The 23,081-nt window shown below is 58.3% G+C and overlaps 1 protein-coding gene across 1 annotated transcript in view; it reads right to left on the bottom strand.

Moving 5' to 3' along the window:
- Positions 1-733: 733 nt before the first annotated feature.
- CPNE2 (copine 2) overlaps positions 734-23,081 on the bottom strand; it is a 29,973-nt gene continuing 7,625 nt past the window's right edge. Inside the window, exons 6-15 of the mRNA XM_008702611.2 lie at positions 22,816-22,905; positions 21,754-21,852; positions 21,116-21,202; positions 19,675-19,734; positions 18,448-18,581; positions 16,331-16,385; positions 11,347-11,398; positions 9,819-9,952; positions 2,581-2,817; positions 734-1,297 (exon numbers count right to left, since the gene is read on the bottom strand). Coding sequence (XP_008700833.2) covers positions 1,190-1,297; positions 2,581-2,817; positions 9,819-9,952; positions 11,347-11,398; positions 16,331-16,385; positions 18,448-18,581; positions 19,675-19,734; positions 21,116-21,202; positions 21,754-21,852; positions 22,816-22,905 — 1,056 coding nt within the window. The 3' untranslated portion in view covers positions 734-1,189. The remainder of the gene's footprint in view (positions 1,298-2,580; positions 2,818-9,818; positions 9,953-11,346; positions 11,399-16,330; positions 16,386-18,447; positions 18,582-19,674; positions 19,735-21,115; positions 21,203-21,753; positions 21,853-22,815; positions 22,906-23,081) is intronic.

Here is a 23,081-nt window from a genome sequence, read left to right as displayed (position 1 = left end):
AAAGCTCTTAATGTGGAGCCGGAAACAGCGCTTAGCAGAACCCCTGTTACTGGTTACACAGAGGCCTGGGGCACAGCGGCTGACGGAAACTCCGAGGGGGAGGGAGACAAGACAAAAATGACGTGTTATTTGGAAGAGGGGGGAGAACTGGGAGGACCCCGAGAGTGGACCCTGGCTGGCTTCATGAAGTGGGGCCTGAGCCAGGGTGAGGCATGCCCTAGAAAGGAACAGCAGCTGTCAGTAGGGACACGGGCAACCCTGCTTAGCATCGTGCGGGCAAAGAGGCTCTCATATACTGCAGACCGCAGGGCATACCCCGATGCCTGGGAGGCCCAAAAGAGGAGCAAACGGATGGCCGTGATGGCTACCTCTGTGTGTATGTGTGTGTGTGTGTGTGCGCGCGCGCGCGTGCGCAGGACAGAGGGTTAGGAGGAGGGGGGTGGGGTACCACATGGTAGTGGCTGGGCCTGATGACCCCAGGACTGGTGTAGGCTCCGCAGGCGCTACGGTTGCTGGTGGGGGCCCAGGGCATTTTATCTATCCAGATACCTATTGAGCCTGTGCTCTGTGCCAAGTCCCGTGCCCATTTAACGAGTGAGTACTGTGCGCGTGGAATGTGTGCCCCTGGGTAGAAACGATTGCCCCACCTTGCTGGGGGAAGAGCTTTTTATGTTTCCTTCCCCAGATCAGTGAGCCCATCAGGTCCCAGCTGAGGAAGGCGCTGACACAGGGACATTGGAAACTCCTTTATTACCCTGAGTATAACAAATAGAACACAGTCACAGTATAAAAAGAACAGGAAGTAGGTGCAGGCAATGACACAAAGTGTGCACTGGGGACACGCTCCTTTCAGGGTCTGCAGCTAGGTACTTGGAAAAAGCCAGGTAGGATTGTAAAAATTTTTTTAATAACAATTCCACTAAAATTATACAAAGTACATTCAATACTTAAGGGTAGGGAGGAAGCCAGTTTGGCCTGGAAGCATCATCCGTCGACTCCAACAAAGGAAGCCCAGCTGGGCTGGGGGAAGAGTGGGGGGGGGGGGGGGGGGTGGAGGTCCGGTTGTAAAAAATAAAAACGTGGATCGGTTAAAAACAAGGCCACCCACAAGGAAGCAGGGTGAGCGTGCACGTTCCTGGGGAGGGCGGGAGGCCCAGCTGGCATGCTGCTGCTGGGCACGGGCTGGCACTCAGGCAGGCTCCGAGTGGGTGGGGGGCAGGTTTTTATGCTTGAAATACTGCACGACTTGTTGGGGCAGTTCCGCCAGCACAGCTTTGGCCAAAGTCTCTTTTGCTGCCTGCAGGGCCGAGGGTGAGGTGGAGAGGGGAGATAGAAAGGGTCAGTGGAAGACCGGGGTGAGGGGCACGGTATCTGGACTGCTGCTAGAGAAGGTATCCCTGGAGGACAGAATCAGGGCTGAGGGCCAGGGCTGTCTAGAACTCGTGTCCCTCGTCCCAGCCCGGGGCCTGAAACCCCCCTGCTAGCAGTGTTTTTCCTTTATGTGAAGTGTAACTCTTTCCTTGAGCACTTGGAGATGGCCAGGAATTGCATTTTAGGATGAATGTGGCCGTGGGAGGCTTTTCAGGGAAAGAGACGGTGGAGGCGAGCTGCACAGCCTACTCACCTGACAGACATTCCCTGAGCACCTTCTTGCCCCAGATAAATGGGCCGGGACTGGCTCACAGCTGAATGCCCAGCCACAGGCCAGCGGGGGGGAGGTGCTCGGTCAGTGTCCTGTGCTGAAGGGGGCGCCGAGGCCCAGCATCTGTCCTCAGGAAGCTAAGGCTCCAGAGGAAGGAGCTGGACCACCTCAGGCGAACCCAGAGGGCCCTGGGTAGTGTGAGCATCACTGGGTATAAAACAAAGTGATAAGTTCTTGCTAGGACTGGCTTGTAGGATCTACGCCACAGAACCCCAAGAGGCCCTGTGGCTGAGGGAACCAAGGTCTGGAGAGGTCAGGGATTTGCCCAAGGCTACGCAGTAAGCTTCTAGTTAAGTAACTTGAGTTGGGCCCCCAGGTGACAGGACAGGGGTGGCATCTGAGTCTGCTCCCTCTGAGATCCTGTGGGTCCAGCTGCTAGGGCAGTGACTTATGGGCAGACCTGGGGTCACCGGCCGATCGGCCCAGAGCCACGTCCTGGAACAAGGTGGGGGCACCAGTCCCCCTGCAGCACAGGCCATCCTAAGATGGGCCTCGTTTTCTATCTGTGAAGGAGGCTGGTTGAGGTGTGACTGACTACCACAAAAGCCTCTCTCACCCCTGGGCCTTTGCTCTCAGCCCCCCATCTGCCTGGAGTGCTCTGGCCCACCTGGGTAACTCTAACTTCTGGTTCCGGGCCTTGGTCAGAGGGCAGGGCCTCCGTGAAACCCTGCCCTGGAGCCCCAGTGTGGATTGGGCACCACTCCCTGGGTTCCATGAGCTTGCTGAAGCCAGCGCTCACGTGGTCGTAGTGCCTCGTCTGGAGGCAGGCCCTCGGGCAATACACAAGTCAGTGGAGCAGAGGGCCCCAGACTTTCATCCTTATCTCTGGTTGCTGGGGTCCCCTAAGTGCCCCCTCCCCAGCCCGGGCCCACACTCACGTTGCGGAACTCTCGGAAGGGCACGAACTGCACGATGTCACGGGCCGCCTCCTCCCCTGTGTGTGAGCGCAGTGTGCGGCTGTCCCCGTCTAGGAACTCCATGGCAGCGAAGTCAGCGTTGCCCACGCCCACGATGATGATGGACATGGGCAGCTTGGAAGCTTGCACCACGGCGTGGCGCGTCTCCTCCATGTCACTGATGACGCCGTCCGTGATGATGAGGAGGATGAAGTATTGCTGCAGGGGGGAGGTAGCCAGGTGCTCTGAGGCCTCCGCCCCCACCCCTTCCCCAGCCTCCCCAAACCCTCTGACCCCTGGGAGGAAGGCAGCTCTTCTTCCCCAGCTATAGCCAAATCCCAGCCCCCGCCCTCAGCACCCCACCCCTGCAGGCCTCTCTGCTGTCTAAACCCTGACCTGGTCCCAGCGCGAAGCACAAACTGCTCTCTTCCTCCTGCCCTGGCCGTGACCTTAGACCCCACAGGCTGGAGTCAGAGCCCCCAACTCCAGGCCTGGCCCTCTGGTTGCTCTACTATGGGGCTCTGGGCAACGGCCTGAGTGGCCATGCCTCAGCTTCTTCTGCGCAGTGGCAGTGGCTGTACCTCTCAGAGGGGACATGCCTGCCTCACGCTCTGTAACCGAGACCTGCACTCCTGGCTGTCAGGCCCCTGGCCGGCGAGGGAGGCGCGTTCTAACTCGGGCCAGCCTCGCCTTCTCCGCTCTGCCTGCACGCCGTCCTTCCCCAGCTGCGAGGCTGGTCTCTGAGACAGCCTACCTGTCACACAGGTCATGGGCCTCTGCTGCGAGTAAGTGGACTTGGGGGTCACAGTCTTACTTCTGCAGTGGTCTTTCACTTCCAGACTGTACCCAGGAGGGAGTCTCAGTTCGCTTCTAGTGTGCCTTTAATGCCTCTCGTCTGCTCACCTTCCTTATTAACAGAGAGGCGGGAAGCACAGAGCTTCAGGGGACAACAGTTTCTAGCTAGACTTCAATACCAGGTACAGTTTGTGGTGTTTATTTTTACTGTTACTCTCTCTATATGGCAAGTGGGAACTTCACTTACGGTGGGTATACAGTTTCTTTATAAAATTACTTAAAATGCTGAATAATTAGCTTGAGCATGCATGGCCATAGCATGAACTGTGAATGGGACAGCGGGGGCAGAGGCCCCAGGATACCAAGCACTGTGAGACCTTAGTGTGAACTCAGCTCTGTCCTAAGCACCCCCTGGCCCCTTTTTGAGGAACCTGGTTTTCCCCATCTATAAAATAAACAGAAAAGCCCTACATGGCCCTAATATTCTTCGAGGCTTTTGCCTTCTAGTCTGATCCTTCTGGTTCTCAGGAGAGAAGGGCCCAGACTAGTCCAGTCCAGGTCATGGAGGGCAGAACAGAACCAGACCCCAGGTCAGCACCTGGCCACCTTCTCACCCAGCAAAGCCATTTGCTCCCTGGGAAACATACAGAGGCTACAAGCTCAGCCCCCTAGGATGCCCTGCTCTCCTGCTTGTCCCCCACGCCCAGCCCTGGAAGGAGCGAGTGAGCCACTCGGAGGTGGAGACCCACCATCCTAACCCCTCTGCTCCCAGCAGGCTCAGCAGTGAGGCACCTCCCGCACTGTGCCTTTAAGAGACTGAGCCCTTGGCGCTGGGGATACCTGTTGCTATGGAGATGGCAGCCTGGATCCCTGCAGTGGAGGGCAACAGCTGCCAGCCCCCCATCCCTGTGGCTGGGGAGCCTTATAAGCCCATCTACACCCTTGTCCCCCCACAGCCCACCATCGTTTCAGCACCCTTTCCATAAGTGGCCCTCTAACCCCACTTCCATGCTGCTGGAAATAGTCCAGGGTAAGATTTCTGGGGCACCTAAGCTGGCAGGAGGGAAGGCACGGAGGGTCCTGGCAAGGAGGAAGGAGAATGCCTGGTCTCAGTCAACAGGTTCACCACTCAGAGCAGGACTGGCCTCCCTCCCTCCTCCCGATGCAGCCCTCTTAGCTCTCCCCTTTCACTCAGCCACGTATCCATACTAGGTTGGAACCTCAAGCCTGGGCCTCCCCCAGGTCTTGGATCCTTCTTCCCAAGGAGCTGGGTTCCTGTAAGACCATGGACACCACCTGACAGGTGAGAATGTCCCTGCTAACACACAACAGTGCACAGACCCTCCCTGCCATCCTCACGCTGTGATTCTGTTTTAGAGATGAGGAAAGGGGCGTGGGGGGGTGTTCAGTGACTTGCTGGGAACTGGCACAGTCTAGATCCAAACACAAGCCTGGCTGACTCCAAAGCTGGGCTGGGGCTCGTTCCACAGCGTCCCCCTCTGCCACCCCGTTTTGGTGGCCTGGCCTCTCCAATAATGGGCTCCAGCAGGGAGGAGCTTTCCGCACCCTCTCACCCCACACCCCACTGTCAGACCGCCTCGATGTTTAGGATAGCAGCCCAGGGAAGAGCCAGAGCCATGGCACTGAACATTAACCCTCACTCACCAGCCAGCCCGCCATAATACCCACAGCCATGTGCCTGATCTCAGCTTCCACCCAGCCGGGCCAGCCTTGGCAAGGGACGGGCAGCTAACAAGCCCTGTGCTTTCACCCACCCCAGGCGGAGCCAAGGTTATCTAGGATCCTCTACAAGCCTCTACATCGCCAGGGCTCTACAGCCCCATCCCCAAGACAGAAAGGGGGAGGGGGGCTGTGGACAAGAAGGAAGGGCAGAATTGGGCAGGAGGAGGTGGGAAAGGGCTCTGCTGTCCCACAGACAACCCTGGTCTCCCCTACCCCCAAGCTTTCCCACCTCCATGCCCTTCCTGGTTCCCTTCCTCCTGCCTGGCATACCCTTCCAGCCACAGCTCCATGACGCATCTGAGCGTCTACACCTCCACCCCAAGCAGGTGGAAGGCCCTCCCTAGCCTGGAGCTCCACTTCCCCTGCCCGCATTACCCCGTGGGGAGGTCTCCTCTGGAGACTCCTCTCCCCCCATACCCTGAGTGCTCCTCCAGGCAGCCCCTTGCACCCTCCTGCATCTCTCCGGTCTGGCACCCTGTCCCTGCCCCAGAAACACAGCCAGTCACTGTCAGGTCCAACCAAAAATCAGAGCGCCTAACAATTCAAGGATGGAGTAGATTTACCTTCACCCAGAGGTTCTTCAGGCTTCTGGGGCTGTAAATAAACACCTCCCCTGAAGCATTTCACATATCAGATTTATAAGAAGTCAACCCCAACAATTACAGGCAGAGTCTGGGGAAGCTGCTCCCTGGCTTATTTCTGGAAGGTGGCTGCTGAAGACCCTTGGGGTGGGGGGAGATTCCCAAGGTCCTGTGTTCCTGCTCCCCGCTACTAGGACACCAGATACCTAGGTAGCCAACGAGGAATGGGCCATGGACAGTGAGACCCAGGGCTTATAAGGGCAGAGGGAAGGATAAGGGTCCCATAATGGGGGTCCCCTAGCCCTTTCTGAACCTCTTAATCTCCTCAGTGGCTCCCCATGGCCCTCAAGAGAAAATCCAGGTTCCTCACGGCCTTCCAAGGCCCTGTGGTAGCTGGCTGTCCACTAGCCCCACTCACCTCTTACATCAAAACTTCCTTCAGTTATGACCAAACACCATGCCTCCTGGGCTTTTTGCATAGGCTGTGCCCTCTGCCTAGGGCACTGCACACCCATGCACACACATGCGTTTTATGTGGCTAACTCTTAAGCATCCTCCACGTTTGAGCTTAGACGTCACTTTTCCAAGAAGCCTTCCCTGAGCCCTCTGGGGTAGGTGCCAGAGGTTGGGCCTCTGGCAGCACGGGCTTAATCGCCATGCGTCACAGCTGCTGTCTCCCAGCCAGGCTCCCCACTAGACTGCAGGCTCCGGGAGGGCAGAGGCCGCGCATCGCGGTCTCCCTCGTACCGCACAGAAATATGCTCCGGAAAGACGGGTTGTGTGTGTGAACCGGAGAGTGCAGGCCTGCCTAGAGCGATGCCTCCCACCACCTGCTCTCGAGTTCCTGTATGTGGGTGTGCATGTGCGTGCATATGTCTAGGGACAGGGAAGGTGAAGCCACACCAAATGTTGCCCCCCCCCAAGCGGCTGTATAAAAGTAGCATTTAACCCACAAATTATTTCCGTTTGCCTTGGGTCTAACTGTGCTCAGTGTCATCCAGGGGCGTCCCCAGAAGTGCTTACTGTGCCAGGCACCGTGCTGAGCAATTCAAGTGCCAATCTGGTTGAATCCTCAGTGTTTCTAGTAGGCAGACACTGTTCCAAGCACCTCCATGGTACAGGTGAGGAAACAGGCTCAGAGAGCTTCAGCAACCCGCCCTGGGTCACACAGCCGGGCAGTGGAGATGCTGGGGTCTGGAGCTCAAGGCTGAACCAGCAGGCAGCGCCGCCTCTGGTGCAGGGTGAGATGCGGGCTAGAGCAAGGCCAGAGGTGGAGAAGCGCGTCTGTTTGCACATCAGGGTGAGAGGGGCTGAGAGACAGTCTCTGGTCCCACTCCTGCTTGGAGATGGCCCAAGTCACACAGGGGTGGGGGGCACTGCTTCCTGGAGGGTGAGGGTGCCCAAAGAAGGCTGCCTCCCCAGGTTAGAAGGACCAGGTCAGGACCAAAATAGCTGGGGCACCGAAAGTGCCAGATCCTTGCCTCAAGACCGCCAGGGAGCTGCCTAAAAGTGGCTGGGGTGTTGAGAGGATCAGGACTGGGCAGAGAAAAGGGGCAAGTTTCCCGCTCCTGGGAGTCCTCAGCAGTTGTTCCCCACAACACCAAGGTCCCCTTCCTGGCCTTCCCCAGGGCCCCAGCCCCCTGCACACCTAGGATCTAGCAGGCACAGGCCCCTTTCTCCTCGGAGTGTACCCCTGCGCCATTCCACCCTGGCTCCGCCTGGCAAGAATACCGGCTTTGTTCTGCTACCACAGCGCGGTTCTTCCTTTCCAACAAGAATGCAGGCCGCTTCGCCCATCCCTTTCAAAGCCAGCTCAGGCGGGTAATAGGCTGGGCGGGACAATGGCCTGGCTGATGGACCACAGGCATCCAAGTGGTGCAAGCCCGAGGGCTGTCTCTCCAACCAGTTCCAGCCCTGCGCCCCCAGAAATTAAAAAACAGCCCATCCACAGGCCTTTCCCTGGTTGCTGTCCCATTCAGGTGGCCCCAGATCCTCACGGCACCCTGGGGGGCTTTCCTTCTCCCCTTCATAAAGGAAACAGGCTCAAGCAGGAAGGGGCTTGTCTCAGGCCCTCTGTGGCCAGCGGCCGGGTGGGGCTCGCACTCAAGCAGATCCTGCTCCTGGAGGTGGAAGAGACCCGGACATCCTTCCTTCTCCCCCAGCCCTTGCACAGTGACCTCCTTCCTGCCAGCCCTGACCTCTGCAGTCTGCTCTCCCTGTCCTTCCTCAGCCTCCGGGTCTCTGGGCGCAGGTGCTGTGTGATCTTGTTTAATCTGAATAGGTCTCACCGGTTTCCCATCGTACAAACCAAACGGAGGCTCAGGGAGGTTACATGCTTTACCCAAGTCACAGTGAGGAAGGGGTGGGGACAGGATTCAGACCCTGGCAGCCTGACCAGAGAGCCCCCTTCCACCTCCCAAACAACCAGACCCTGTCCTGCTGTCCTGCCTTCCCCAGGCCAGCCCTGTTGTCCTCTTCTCTGAACCTCTACCTCCTCCATCATTGCCTCCACTCCCAGAAGCCAGCCTCCACCTTGCCTCTGGTGGGCTCAGAGGGACCAGGTCCCTTTCCCTGGCCTAGTCACCTCCCACTGCCTCCCGAGCCTTGCACAGCACACAGTCCACGGCGGAGCCGACAGATTCACCCATCCCCGGGCATGCCGAGCACCTTCCACAGGCCAGAGGACACACAGCAGCCCGGCCCGCGGGGCGGGAGTCGGGGAGACAATGGATGCGGAAACGTGGAGTAGGGCTGCCGCTGCTAACCTGCCCTGCTGCCATCTTGAGTCCAGATGAGAATGAACAGAGGAGGTGGGAGACCAGCCTCAGACGAGTGATCAAGGAAGACCACCGGGGTGGGGGGGTGGAAGGGGTGGCATCTGAGGGACACGGAGGAGTGGGTGGAGCCAGCCATGCAGAGTCAGCAGGGCAGACGCTCTGGGTGGGGAACAAGCTTGTGTGCTTGAGGGACAGGAAGGGGTTGGTGGTGGGATCCTAACGAGGGAGGTGTGGGGGTAGGAGAAGAGATCTCTATGGAAGGGAGCGGCTGGGGAGTGGCAGGCTTGGACATAGGCGGTTAAAAGGATCCCTGGTAGGAGAATGGACTGGAGGGGCCGGAGTGGGGAGGGCGCATCCAGTGACAGAAGCCAGTGGCCTTGGCCCTGGGAAGGACAGTTCGAGATGCCATTTTGGAGGTAGCATGAAAAGAACAGTCTAGAAGGGATGTCAGCACGGGTGCAGCAACTCATCCTTTCCAAGGGGGAAGCCCAGAGCGGGCCACAGACTTGTGAAGGTCTCCCAGCAGGGAGTGACCAGACAGGAGGCAGACCTAAGCCTCCTTGGTAGCAGCCCAGGCTCCACCACCCAGAGCTGGGAGCTGGGTTTCCAGCCTTGGCTGGAACCTGACAAGTGGGCCTGGGGACAGGACCTAGGAAGGGCTACTCATGGCACCACCCTTGGGACAGAGGGAGTCAACTTCCCAACTCGTGCTGCACAGTCAAGTCGGCAAATCCTGGCAGAGGGAGGGGGAAGTGGACAGGGTGGTCCTTGGTGACCCCCACACTGGCATTAGGCCCGGAGCTAGAGGGCAGAGAGAGGACGAGGGATGCGGATGCTCACAATGGCCGTCTGCCATGTATTCCAGATGCCACACAGTAGCCCCGGCAGCCTCCCGCCAGGCCAGGCTCTAGCCTCATCACTGAGCCCTGGGCCAGGGCCAGACAGTGGCCCAGAGGGTCAGCTTAAGGGCTGCAGGGCCCACCGTCTCTTGGTTTCCATGTGTCCCCGGCATAACGAATACCCCCTGCCCTGGGGAGGGACCTCCCACTGATCACAGCCGATGTCCTACCAAGCATGAACAGAATCCCTGTCTTTTTCAAGTCTGCGCTCTAGAAAGCCAGGACCAGTCAAGCTGAGCTTGGTCCAACCCGCTTACCATACTCGCAGGCAAACTGAGGCCGAGAACTCCAAATGTCCAGCTCACCAGCCCCATAGGGGTGGGCAGAGTAGGGACAGACCTCAGTCTGGCCCTCCTGGCAGGCAAGCAGGGCCCGGCCAGGGCCAGCCCTCTCCCGCACACCCACAGTGGTGGCCGCCTACTCACCGTGGCTGTCTGCTGCTGCGTGGCCTGGGCCGCAAACCGTGCCACGTGGTTGACGATGGGAGAGAAGTTGGTGGGACCGTAGAAGCGGATGTGGGGCAGGCAAGCCGAGTATGCCTGGGCGATACCATCCACACCTGCCTCGGGGAAAAGACTGCATCAGCCTGATCCCCCTGACCCTTTGCCCACCCTCATCCCATTTGCAGATGCTACCTCCACTTCATGCTCACCCCAAAAGCCCCTACAGAGACCAGCATGGGTCCTGTGAGACTGGAAGCTCCCAGAGCGCAGAGCCAAAATGGTATAAAGCAAAGAGCCCTGAATATGGAGTCAGGCAGACCCGAGTTCAAATCCCGCCTTTGCCACTTCTCAGCTGTGGGACCTGAGGCAAGCTGTTTAATCTTTCTGAGCCTGTTTCCTTGTCTGGCAATGGGACTGATAATCTTCACTCTTGGGCAGCTGGCCGGAGCGGGGCTCAGCAGGCTCTTCCCAGAGAAGGACTTGGCAGCCAGCCATCTTGAGGTCCATTCTGGACACACTATGGCTTTTGCTGAGGGTTGCTCGGGGGGAACGGAGATGCTTGCACAGCCCCTGCACACAGTAGGCGCTCTGTAAATGGCCACCATTATGAGAGTAAGAATATCCCATAGCACCGTGGGCCTATCCAGGAGGCCTCTGGCTGGGGAGGGGGTTGATCCACCTGATTTTGGACAAAGTCTCTGGTGACCTGCTCCGAACTAGATGGAGCCCAGGAGCAGCACGGGCTACATTTCTAGCCAACAGATGCTGTGGCTCTGAGTCCTAGCATTCTTCCCAAGTTGGTGACTTGATGCATTTCCCTTCCAAGGACAAACGGCCCAGCTTGGGGAATCCCCAGGGAAGGCAGATGCCCTATCCAAGCCAAATCCCAGACTGGAAGGTCTCATGGCGGGGTCCACCGTCTTCCATATCCACCTGGAGCCCCCTTCCTCCTCTAATAGTTTCTGATTCTGGAAGCTCAGAAATCCTCTGAGGCCAAGGGGGCAGGGGGGGAGCACAGGCACCACACTCACTGCCTGCCCTTTCCTCCCCCCACCCCTGCGCTGGCGAACCTCAGTCCTTGGTTGTCAAGGCTCTTTGTGGAAGGCAGCGGGAGCAGGATGGGGCAGAGCTGGGCCCTTCCAGCAAGCACGGGTGGGAGGTGAGAGACAGGTATATAATCTGCTGCCCTCACCTCCTGTTCTACACAGGGCTTCCTTCAACACTTCCCTTAATTCTCACCTGACCAACCCAGTAAGGTGAGCTAAGCAGGTATCACACTCCCTGGGGCAGGTGAGGAGGCAAAGGCCCAGAGAGGTACAGTGATCCCTCCGAGGTCACACAGCCAGGAAAGGGCAGCAGCTGGCCTTGCATCCAGGACCACCTGACTCCAACCTCCAGCTCTTCCCCATCTGTCATGAGCAAGCAGGAGTGGAGGGGATGGGAGAAAAATACAAAACCTATACTCCACCCCTCTCCACCCAGGGCAGGTACAGGTGGGCTTGACACTCACCTGAGCAGAATGGGTTGGTGGGATTGAAGTTGATGGCAAACTCATGGGAGACCTGAAATGTAGAGAAAATGCTGGGTCGGCACTTTCTGGGTCCAGGCCCCCCCCCCACTGCCAGACCAAGGCTCCCCCTGGGGGCACCTGAGACCTTAAATGTAGAGAAAATGCTGGGTCGGCATTTCTGGGGCCAAGCCCCCCCCCCCACTGCCAGACCAAGGCTCCCCCTGGGGGCACCTGGCTTTTCATGCCCCATCCCCACCCTCAGGTCAAGGCTGTTGATCCCCCCACATCTGCTTTCACCTCCACTGCTGGGGCTGAGCCCACAGGGAGGCCTGACTCCTCTCACTTCACAATGCGTGCACATCACCCCAATCTCTTCTGGGGGGTCAGCGCTGCGTGTGCCTCCTCGCCCCACTAAGTCCCGGAGCGGGACAGAGAGGCCTTGGGGGCATCCAGGTGGGTTCCAGGGGCACTTGGACTGCCCCTTTGTCACATGCAATCACTGAGGTTCCACTTCTGTGGGCCCCAAGGGCTTTCCCCAACTTCATGGTCAGGATGAATGCTAGCAAAGGAGCCCACGCTGTGCCAGGGAGCCAAACTGGGGAGTAGCAGACAACCTGCTCAGCTGGACTGGGGATCAGGAAGCATCACGGGCCAGAGGGCGAGGGGGCAGATAGAGGGCTAGCACAGTTCCCCTGGGGCCCAGCCTGTGTCTCTGCCTCCAGCCCCAGCCCCGTGGATCATCCTGCACGCTCCCTGATCCGGGACCACAGAGGAACACTAACCACAGACACCGTTCGGGGCTGCGGTAGGACTGCGGTGGCTGCAGAACCCGGGGCCTCGGGGGGCCAGAGCTCAGATGGGGCCTCCCCGCTCTCCCTCCCGCCGCAGTCTCACAGCCCCCCTCCCTGCTGCACGCACACCCCAGTTCAGAGCTTTGCAGGCATCCCCTCGCTCCTGGCCATGACTCAGTGGGGAAAGGCCTCTTACTACCCCATTTCCAGATGATGAAACTGGGACACAGAATGGTCTAGAATGTTCCCAGGGTCTCACACTTACTGAAGGACAACGTTGGGACCAGAACCGAGGTCAGGCTGCCTCCCGAGCCCACTAACCTCAGAAGGCGTTCCTCTCCTCAGGAGGCTGACCGCGACTCCATCTTGTGTCTGCGCAACGCCCGCCCTCAGGCGCCGCGTGTTCTAGGCCCCGGGGAGGCTAACGTGTGCCCACGTGGGATGCGGGAGGGCTCGTTCTGATCGCCTCTCGAGTGGTGCACAGGTGGCCCTCCTTGAGCTAACCAGCAGACGCGGCGGGCACACGGCGGGCGCTACTTTACAGCACCACCCTGGGGCCTCCCCGCCATGCCTCTGCTCTGTAAAAGTTGTGGCTGGAGAGCCGGCCCCCAGGACGTCACCCTGAATTAAACTGTGTCAACGGCGTGGAGCGGCTGGCCTTGTGTTTTGGTCTGAAAGCGCCCTCTCAGTCTGGAGGATAGTCACTGACCCTCCTCTGTCCTCACACTTGCCCATGGCTTTTAAATTAGCAAGATGAAGAGGTCTGGGGGAGTACCTGCCAGGTGAGACCTTCAGTCTGGGCGCAAACACTCCCAGACAGGCTTTTTAGCTCCCAAACATTATGACGTGCGTGCTGGAAGGCCCCACCGAGTCCAGTGTGCCCATTTCACAAGTAAACAGGCCCAGAGAGGGAAAGCCAGGTGCCAAGGCCACACAGCAGAACAAGCCTGAGACCTGAGCCCCCCATGCCTGGAGAGGGAATTGGAGTCCTGGCCTTGCTGAGTCCTCCTGGGCCAAGAGGGGTGGGACTCAGCATAGGGAGTTTACCCCAGCAGGGCCCTAGGGGTGGGTGGGTGGCCTGAGGAGAAGACCCTTCCCTGTTCGGGGGGAACAGCTTTTCTGTTCTTTGCTCCCTCGGCCCTAAGGGCTGGCATGGAGCCAGTCCCCTGATGTCCCTCTTGGGTCCTCTCCCTGCCCTGGGGCCCTCTTCACCCTGTCCCCAGTCTGGGCTCCAGCTGTGGGGGCTGGAGGTCCTCATTGCCATGGCAACTCGATGAGCCTCTCTCTATAGAGACTGAGAGGGGGGCTTGTACCGAGGGGTTGAGAGAGGAAAATGGTTGCCAAGGAAACAGGCCTCCCTGGGCCAATGACTTTGTGCAAAATCAGATTTTCGGAGATTTTAGAGACCAAGGGGGAAAGTCCCCTCCTGATAAGGTTGCAGTAATATTCTGCTTTCTGGGCCACTCAACCTCTTCATTCCTCACCCCTTTTCCTCCTTTCTTTGTGGGGAGGCCTGGTGGTCCAAGTGGATGGGGCTGTGAAGGTCACGTGTCCAGCCCAGAGGCCCCTCAGGTCACCTACTCCAGCAGCTCCACTTGACAGGCGGAAAGACCGAGGCTCAGAAGGGGTCAGGGAATGCCCAGGTGACAGCCGTGAGCCACAGCAGAGCCAGGCCCAGATTTGGGAGACACGTGCAGCCGCTTACAGCAGCCCAGCCCCCTCCCACGCGTGCTGCCCTGGTTTGCCTAAGAAATGCCAGTAAACAGGACACGTTTTCTGGAGACCATAGCCAGATTAGGGGTCCCTGGGGAGCTGCTGGCCACAGGTCTTTGTCCTGGGACTCCCTGCTGCCTTCTGACAATCAGTGCTTCTGTTCACCTAGCCTGGCCCCTGGCCCCTGGTCAGTGGGTGACTTAAGACGCTGCTCCCTGTGGCCCTGGTGGGGGCAGGCACGGGAGAAGGAGCTGAAGGGATCCCCGAGGGCCTGTCCTCTCCGAGTCTTAGTCACCCCAGCCTTACAGTGGGGAGAGTCACAGACTGTGCTCTTCCCCACCCCAGACCTTTCCTCCCGCCTGATCCCTCTCTCCATCTGACCAACTCTGGCTCGTTTTGAATGTCCATCTCCTCAGGGAAATGCTTTCTGAGTCCCTCAGCCACTGGCCAGGGCAGGGGTCCTTTTTGGGTGCACCTGGCTCAGCCCCAGGAAGGAAGGAAGGTTCCAAGGGCAAGCAGCTGAGTCGCATGTTCCTTCCAGCTTCCCACACTCAGAGAGCCAACACCTTGGTCTCCTCAGGCTGCCAGGCCCCAAATTCACTCTGTCAACAAACCGGTACACACCCAGTGTGTACCGGGAGCTGGGACACAGGAGGAAACCAAGGGCCCTCCCGGACTGTTGAGCTCTGGACAGAGGCGACAAACAAGCAAACCCACACGTACAGAGGTGACCAGGAAGTTTTGTGAAGACAGCCCGGGACAGGAGGAGGGGCCCCCCATGACTCCCTCAGGGAAGGCCTCCCAGAGGGAATGCCCTGTTGGCCTCTACAGTGGGGAAAATAGTGAAAAGGAGCAACAGGCCAGGGGAAGGCCACGTGCAAAGGCCCTGAGGCAGGAATGAATGAAAGAAGATTCACGTGGCAGGAGCCAGGCCAGTTAGAACGGGAGGGAAGTAAGGGCCCGGGAGGGGCTGGGCCTGGCAGGGGAGGTGGGATGTAGCATCTGCCCTCGCCCAGCCTGGCTCTGGCAGCCCTCCTGACACCACTGGGCACTCCAACCTGGCCAAGCCCTGAGCCTCCAAAGAGTTGCCCTGTGACATTTCCAAGGAGGTTTTTGAGCAAGAAAACATCTCATTCAGCCAGAGTTCTTTCAAAGCTGGCCGGTGTCCTAGCAACGGGCTCCTGCCGGGCCTGGCCGCAGCAGCCTGCCCCACCCCCAGTGGCGTCGCTGTCTGCCCAGAGGCCCAGCTTTGGTCCTGCAGGATCCTGCCTCCCCCCGCCCCACGGTGGCCAACAGGCCACAGAGCCACTCCCTGAAATTCGAGGTGAAGATCGTCCCTCCCCAGAGAGGATGGGAGGGAAATGCTCACTTGAAAACAGCATGGGGCACAGCAGGGCAGACAAGAGGGGGCACTAGCTGAGACACATAGGCAGGTTTACGAGCCCTGTGTGCCCGTCCCCAGGCTTCTCACTGGAGAGGCAGCAGATTCTGAGAAGAAACTGAAGGGTCCATTTGCCCAGCTGGAATTAAACACGGCCTTGGGCAAGTCCCCTGAGCCTGTTTTTCCACCTGTAGAATGGACATCACTCCTTCTCTTCATCTCTCCATCCTGCCCATCCTCACCCCAGCCAGTCCCCACTCAGCAGCCAGAGCGGGCCTTCAAAATGCCAGCTGGCTGAGAACACCCCACATGGACCCCGCAGTGACCGTCCATTGCTGTTTAACATGCATTTGAGGCCCTGCATGGCTGGCCTCCCACCCCGCTAGTTGGGGCTCTCTCCATCTTCCATAGAGAGGCTGTCACGCCCACCTCTCAGTTCCTCCACCTCTTCCGTCCCCCTTCCTCCCAGGCTCTGCATGGGGTCTGTCTGCTCTGAACACCCTCCCTGCCCCATCGTCACTTCTAGTCACTCTGCAAACTCCTCCTTTCCCTTTCCTTCTTGACTTAGACCTTGCCTCCTCCAGGAAGCCTTACCTGCTACCCCCAGGGCCAGGTTGGGGCCCTCCTCTGGGCTCCCCCCAGGCTCATGCTGCCCCATCTCAAGACTGATGACCCTGCCTGTCTTTGGGGCTGCCGGACAGAGTACAGGATGCCCTGTAAAATGTGAATTCCAGATAAACAGTGGATATATATATTTAATATAAATATATCCCAGGCAATATTTAGGATATAGTTAAGAAATTTATTTATCTGAAGCTCAAACCTCACTGGATGTCCCGGATTTTTGTTTGCCAAATCTGGCCTCCTATGTGTCTTCCCCACCTGACTTGATACCAGGGGACAGAGGCCATAATCTGCCTGCTCATTCTTACAGCCCCTAGGCCCGCGTGAGGTTCAGGCTGGGCCGTGAGTGTGGGCTTGGGGTAAATGCAGAGAAGGCAGGGAGGCTGGGCCCCCAGCCCCTTCCAGAGTGGATCTGAGAGAGGCAATACACACAAAGCCCATCTCAACCAGAAGGAAACAGTTCAGCTCCACTCACCTTCCAGTCTGGGGGTAACTGGGCCCCAAAGCCCAGAGCCGGAAACATCTTATCACTAATCAGAGAGAGGAAAAGAAAACCACTATGAGACAGCAGGACAGAGGCCTCAGCCGCCCACACTCACCCCCCCCCCAGCCCCACTCAGGGCTGGGCCCACCGGCCTCGCATACCTCCAAGGACAGAAGGAAAAAGCTCACCACCTCTAGAAAGAGCTCTGTTCGAATGATTACTGAGCTCACACCGCCTCTGAGTACCTGGTGAATACGAGGCTTGACCCCATCTACACCTGTGGCAGACATGGCTAATCCATCACAGCACTTCTAACCAGTGGGCCTGGGTGCAGCTTCTAGATCCTTCTCGAACTGGGACATCGGGCATCCGGCAGAACACCGTCGTTATGGAAATGTTCTGCCTGTCTCTCAGCCTCCTTTCTGTGGCTGGGAAAAATTCTCCTTAGAACCTTGGCTTAGCTTCAAGACCCTTCATCATCCAGCCCTAGAGCCTACTCTCATCCCCACCTGCCCTCCCTCACCCCACTGCCCCAGCCCTGGCCGCGGACCGCTAGCTATGCCCCCCACACAGGGCACCCGCATGCTCCAATTCTGATCACGTTGTGCCCCCTCCTGAACTACCTGTCCCCAGTCTGTTCCCTGTGGCAAACTCCTACTCATCCTCTACGGCCCGATTCCAACGGCCCCTTCTCTCTGTGGGTTTCCCCGAGACCTGAGAATCCCTCTCTCTCTGGTGCTCCTGGAGCGCCTGCCTTACACGTAAACTGGTCTCTCAGAACTCCAGTGGCTTTCCCGTGTCCTTCTCGAGCGGGAACTCCTGAGGGCGGGGGTCCTGTCTCACCTGCTCACTCACTCAAGGCTACACGGAGTCCCCTGGCTGTTGAGTGGAGGACAAACTGCCAGGGGCTAGGACAGATGCAGGGAGACCAGTGAGGAGCTGAGGAAGTGATCTGGACGGGAGGAGATGGTGGTTTGAACAGGCTGGTAGCCCTGGTGGTGGAAGAAGGGGTCAGACTCGAGTGTTTTGAAAGGATTTGCGGAAAGAACAATGGGGGAGATGAGGGAAGGAAGAAGTGAAGGGTTCTGGGTGAGTGGTGGTGCCTCTCACTGAGCTGGCGAAGCGCACTCACTGGGCCCTCCTTGCTAAGCCTGAATGCCCACGAGAAGCCGCAGTGAAGGGACCGAGTGGACAGCGGGATACAAGGGGCTCCGGGGCGGCCACAGCGGGCTCCTCCACCCAGCCATGCAGATGGGGACTTTCACCTCCCTTGCCCTCTGTGCTATCCCTCTCTTAATGTGGCCGGGGATCAGAGCCACCCCTGAGCCCCTGGGAGGCAGATCCTGGTCCTCAGGCTGCCTCTCTCAAGGAGGCCGAGTGTACACAGGATTCCTGAGCCTGCTGTTGTTCCTGCCAAATCTGTGCACCTATACCTTCCTCCCTGGTCTCCTGCGTTTTGGTCTATCATCTGGTCTCTCATTCCACCCTCTGGCCTGGAGGTCCCAATCATCAGCACCCGTGGCAGTGATGCCATAACCTTCAAGTGACTTGATCCTCCAAGGCCACACCCTCTACACTAGCTTTCCTTCCCTGCCTTTCCACTGCCCCCCCTTATCCCCAAATCTCCAGGAAGCATGGTCATGGGAAGAGGGCCCACACCTGCTGGCTGCTCCTTCTAAGTTCCCAACAGGAGTGAGAACATTAGGACATTTGGTGCCGGGCCCAGGAATCAGAATGCCCGGGTACTAGTCCCCCTGATCTGCTTGACTTGGATGAATTCTCTACCTGCGTCCCAGGCCTCCATTGCCCCAGCTATAAAAGGGAAAGTTGCAACAAGAGCAAACAAGTTTCATTTTCTATCTTGATTCATTTTCTTACTGGCTCCCTGGTGTACCACGTGGAGGAGGATTCCAGTGTGGACCTGGCTCGGTAGGGAAGAGGTCAGCAATCGACTAGCAATGTCTGCCAAGGTGTAGGAAGGGACAATAAGACAGTATACTGTGTGTTGGCCATTCCCAGGTCTGAGGATCTTTGGGTCCCTTCCAGCTCTGACCAGCTGAGCTTCCCGGATGGACGGAGCCGGAGCTGCCCTTCAGAGTCAAGCTTACCTGTCGTAGTCCTGGATGATCTGCCCAACAGCCCAGATGGCCGACAGATACTCGTTGGTGCCCATGGGGTTGATATAGTGCAAAGAGGAAGGGTCGAGGGGATTCCCATTGGAGGCTGTGAAGTCTATCCCAACCTGTAGAGTGGGGGAGAAAAGGCTAGAGTGTGGCCACAGACCCTGGCTCTCTATCTCATCCCCAGGGAACACAGGTTGAGGGGACATGGGAAGCCACTCATCTCCCTGTGCCAACCCACCCTTCCATAAGATGATCTGAAACCTGCCAACTGATTGTGTAATTCCTTTGGCTCTAATGCCATCTGTGGCTCCCTACTGCCCAAGCATAAAGTCTATTGCCCAGATTATGTGCTACAAAGTCAACTCACAGTCCCAAAGTCCTTTGTCCCCCTCATTGTCACGACCCACACACTCCTCCGTTTCCATTTCCAGGCCTTTATTCATGAGGTTCCCTCTACCTAAGAGCCAGGCCATCTTTTCTCCCTCTCTCATTCTCCTCTGTCATTCAGACCCAATTCAGAGGTCGCTGCCCCACTGAAGCCTTCCCAGACACCTTACCCCCACCCCAAGCCACCTCCACATTGTCCCTCAGACCCCCAAGGGGCCCTGGGCCCTGGGGCTGCCTGGTAGGCCAGTGCCCATCTGCCCAGAATGGGTGCTTATTGTAGGCAAGACACATGCCCCCAGAGCCAGGTCCAGGGCGAGGCAGGGAGCACCAGAGAAGGTGCTCCACAGGGGCTGAAGCTGGGATCTGCTCTCTCAGCCTCCAGGGAACTCCAGCCCAGCCCCCAGAGGGGTAGCGACGGGGGGAGGGTTAGGAGAGGGATCTAGGGAGAGAGATGGCCGCCTGGGAACTGCGTCACGGTGGGGTGGGTCTTGGCATCTTGGGGGAACAGTGAGGACCTGTGTGGATGGAACCGAGTGAGCAAACAGGAGGGATAGCAGAGGAGACAGAAGGCCTTCTGAAGAGCAGGGAGGAATTCAGCTCTTTTTCCTTCTGCAGGGGGGTAGCCAAGAACACTCTGCGGTGCGGCAGCCATGCCCTGACCTGCAGCTAAGCCCTGACTCAGGCTCAGCCACCTAGGCCCTCTCCTCTGGGCCAGACACTCCCCTTGCCCTGGGGAAGCCCTTCCTGCAGTTTATCCCCCGTCCCTCCTGCTGCCTTGGTGGCCCAAGCCCTTAGGGAGGGTCCTCGCTGGGGTGGGGGGCTTACGGTGAACATGAGCTGGCAGCCTCCCAGGATGTAGTCCAGGAAGGAGTAGTCCCGGTTTATCTGGAAGGAATCAGGGGAGTCAGTGGGTCCCTGGCCTGCACCTGAGGGCCTGCCCTCCACCTGGCCACGGTTCCCAAGAATGACCTTTGGGGAGCTGACTGCTCTGTGCCCCAAAACCTTAGCAGAGTCAAGGAGACCAAGGGAAGAACCAGGCTGATTACAACCAAACCCAAATCTCTCTATAACAAAACCCTCAGAGCAACAGTTCAGGCGGTGAGACACGCACACGCACACGCACACGCACGCTCATTCCAGGCAGGGTCCCGGGGCCTAGTGTCAGTCGTACCTACCAATTACAGGGCAGAGAGAGTCTCAATTTGTTGCTGTTCAGTCCTTGAGCCCTCTTTAGCCCTGACGGACCTCCGCCCTGAGCGGAGAAGGACCAGGCCTCCGGCCCAAGGCCTTCGGCTGTAACGTAATCAAGCTGCCAACACACGTGTTTGTTTTGATGATGGTCTTTGCTCCCTTTGGCGAAGGATACTGGCCTTCCAATTTGGGTGGTTGTAAGGGGCTTCCTTTCAAAATAAATGTATTTAAGAAAAAAAAAAAAAAACAACCCAGAATGGGGAGGGAAGAAGGACTGATTACAAAAACTAATAAGTAAGGCAGGTGGCGAAAATCACGAAGGGGAGTAGGCGTGACGGAAGTTTCAGGAACACGGACCCCACATCATGAGGCTGCAGCTGCCAGCTTAGCCTTCCCCGGGCACTTTGGCGTCGTGACCTCGCCGAGCGAGCAGTCGTGGAGGCCCCCGCCAGACTGCGCGGTTTCCAGACCAGGACGTCAGGCCCGGTGTTCAGGGCGCTCGCTGCCCTGGCCCAGGCTGCCTGCCTGAACACCCTGCCCAATTCCGGCAGAGCCTGGCTCCTGGGCATCCAGGGGCGGCCCTGACCACCGCGGCTGTCAACTTCACTCCCTTTCCGGGCCTCAGAGGCCCCAGCTGCACCATGCGAGTCACAGCGACCTGAGCCCTCAGTGATGTCGCTGGGCCCCCACCGGACAACCCTCTGTCCCTCGGGTGCCGGACATGCAATGGGCAAGCCGCCAGCATGGGAAGCAGTTACCTTCCAACCAGGAGAGGCCCTGGAAGGTCATTCATGCCCTCCTGAACCTCCTTACATCCCAGGAATATGATATGAGACTCACCTTTCACCTTTGTTTTTATAACCTTCTTAACATCCCCATTTTACAGATGAGGAGACTGAGGCCCAGAAAGGTTAAGCTCAGAAGATCCCAGAGCCAGGACATGGCAGAACCAGGATTTGAATCCAGGCCTTGCTGGCTCCATACCCAATGCTCTGCCTATCCCTTCTGCAGTGACAGCTCCCGACATGACCCCACCAAACGGGGCCCTGCCCTGGGCCCACCCCCGCTGGCTCACCTTGCAGGAACGCAGGATAATGATGCCCGAGTTTTTATAGTTCTTCTTCTTCCTTTGCTTCTTGGGATTGATGCACTCAAACTCCAGCTGGACAACGTAAAAGAAAGAGAAGCTCAGCTTGGGGCTTCCATGGGGGACTGACCCTCCCCTGGGCCCCAGGATCCCCTCCACCGTGCTGACCAGGGGGCAGCATGCCTCCTCCAGGAAGCCTTCCTAGATGTCCACACCCAGAAATGTTCTGGCTACCTCAGACTCACACCAAGCTGTGCTTGCCCAAGGTAGGAGGACCTGGATCTCCTTCCCACCCCGGATGATGACTCATCTGCATCATGTCCACTCACCTACCCAGAACCATCACCCGGGGCCCAGCTTCTTGGCATGAGTTCAATGGACAGCTCTTCAGTGCTCACCACACGCTAGACACTTTACCAGGATCATCTCATTTAATTCCCCCTCTCCTCCTCTGCCCCATTTGACAGATGGGGAAACTGAGGCTCAGAGGAACTGGATGTCTTACTTAAGGTCATACAGCCAGAGAGCTGGGATCTAAGCCCCAGTCTGCCCGATTCTAAGCCTGTGTGCCTCACCCGTCCCCTGCTAAGGTTTCAGGGTCACACACACCCACGGGCCCATCTCACCGGGACGCCATCACGAGCCTCACGCATTTGCGACACCGAGGTCTGGAACTCGCCGATGAAGTCATGGCCCCCGTCGTTGTCATAGTCGTAGCACATGACCTGGGGTGGGTCCAGTGAGGTCACCACAGAGCCCTCTCAGCTGTCTGAGCAAACCCCACGTCTTCCTTTTGCTGGTGCCTCCCCCTGTTCCCCAACATCTGCCTTGCTGGCCTGGGATGATGCCATTAGCTCCTGAACTGCCTCCTACAGGAAGCCTTCCAGGATTGCTGGGAAAAGGAGCACCCCAGCAATGGAGGCTGTACACTCTGGAGCAGGAAGCTCGACTCCCCACATGCCTGTCACTCAGCTTCTCATCTGTCTGGGGCTGTGGTCCACCTGCGTTGGTGGGCTTTGGCCTGGGGCCCTCCCTAGGGGCATTCCCTAGGGCGACCCTGGACATGCCTCTCGTCTCCCTAGACTGTTACTTCCCTTGAGATAGGCACACAAAAAAATCCCAGCTTTCCAGCTCTCTAATCTAGCTGCCACTGCTAGGAAGGAGGCAGGATAAACGGAGGCCTCGAGAGGGAAGCACTTGCCCAAAGTCTCACAGCAGCAGCAGCAGACCCAGAACGAGAATTCAGGTTTCCTAGTACGCTGTTCAGGGATCCATGCCCCAGCCTCGCTGGTTCCCTCCCCCCATCTGCTCTCAGACATGGCGCCTGGGGACTGAGGTTCCGCAGACACCCGTAATCGTAATCGCTGTCCTCATCACACTGACAACACCTGGTGGCTTCCAAGGTGCCTGCACGCTTGCCGTCCCAGCTGGGAGCACCACAGCCCTCTGGGAGGGCATTCTGTTCCTGTTCCAGAGACGGGCTCACGGAGACGGGGGCCTTGCCCAGATGGCTCAGACGGTCAGGCAGATGTGAGACGCGAGCCCAGGTCCCCTGCCTCTCCCCCTACCTAGGTTTGCTTTCCCACCTTAGTACGAAAGAGCTTTGCAAGGCATCCTCGGAGAGCCTGGGAGAGCGTAGGAGGCTGGAGCTGGCAGGGTGGGGCGCAGGGCTCCCAGGGCCCCCTCACCTGGATGGGCTTCTCCATGTCCCCATCACACAGGGACACCAATGGCACCGTGAATGGTTTCCACACGGGGTCCAGCGTGTACTTGATCACCTGCAGCACAGGGAGTGCCAAGCGTGAGTGCATGCCCAGGGCAGCAGTGCTCTGGGCTTGGGCCAGTCCGATGGTGGGGGTGGCAAGGGAGGGAGGCCCACAGCCACGCTCCTGGGGACGGCAGTGAGCACTGTGTGGCAGGAAGGGAGAAGGCCTTGAGACACCATCACGGCTTT

This window comes from Ursus maritimus, unplaced genomic scaffold (assembly GCF_017311325.1).
Source record: "Ursus maritimus isolate PB19 unplaced genomic scaffold, ASM1731132v1 scaffold_19, whole genome shotgun sequence".
Classification (NCBI taxonomy): Eukaryota; Metazoa; Chordata; class Mammalia; order Carnivora; family Ursidae; genus Ursus; species Ursus maritimus.
This window is presented reverse-complemented; position numbering and strand designations above follow the sequence as displayed.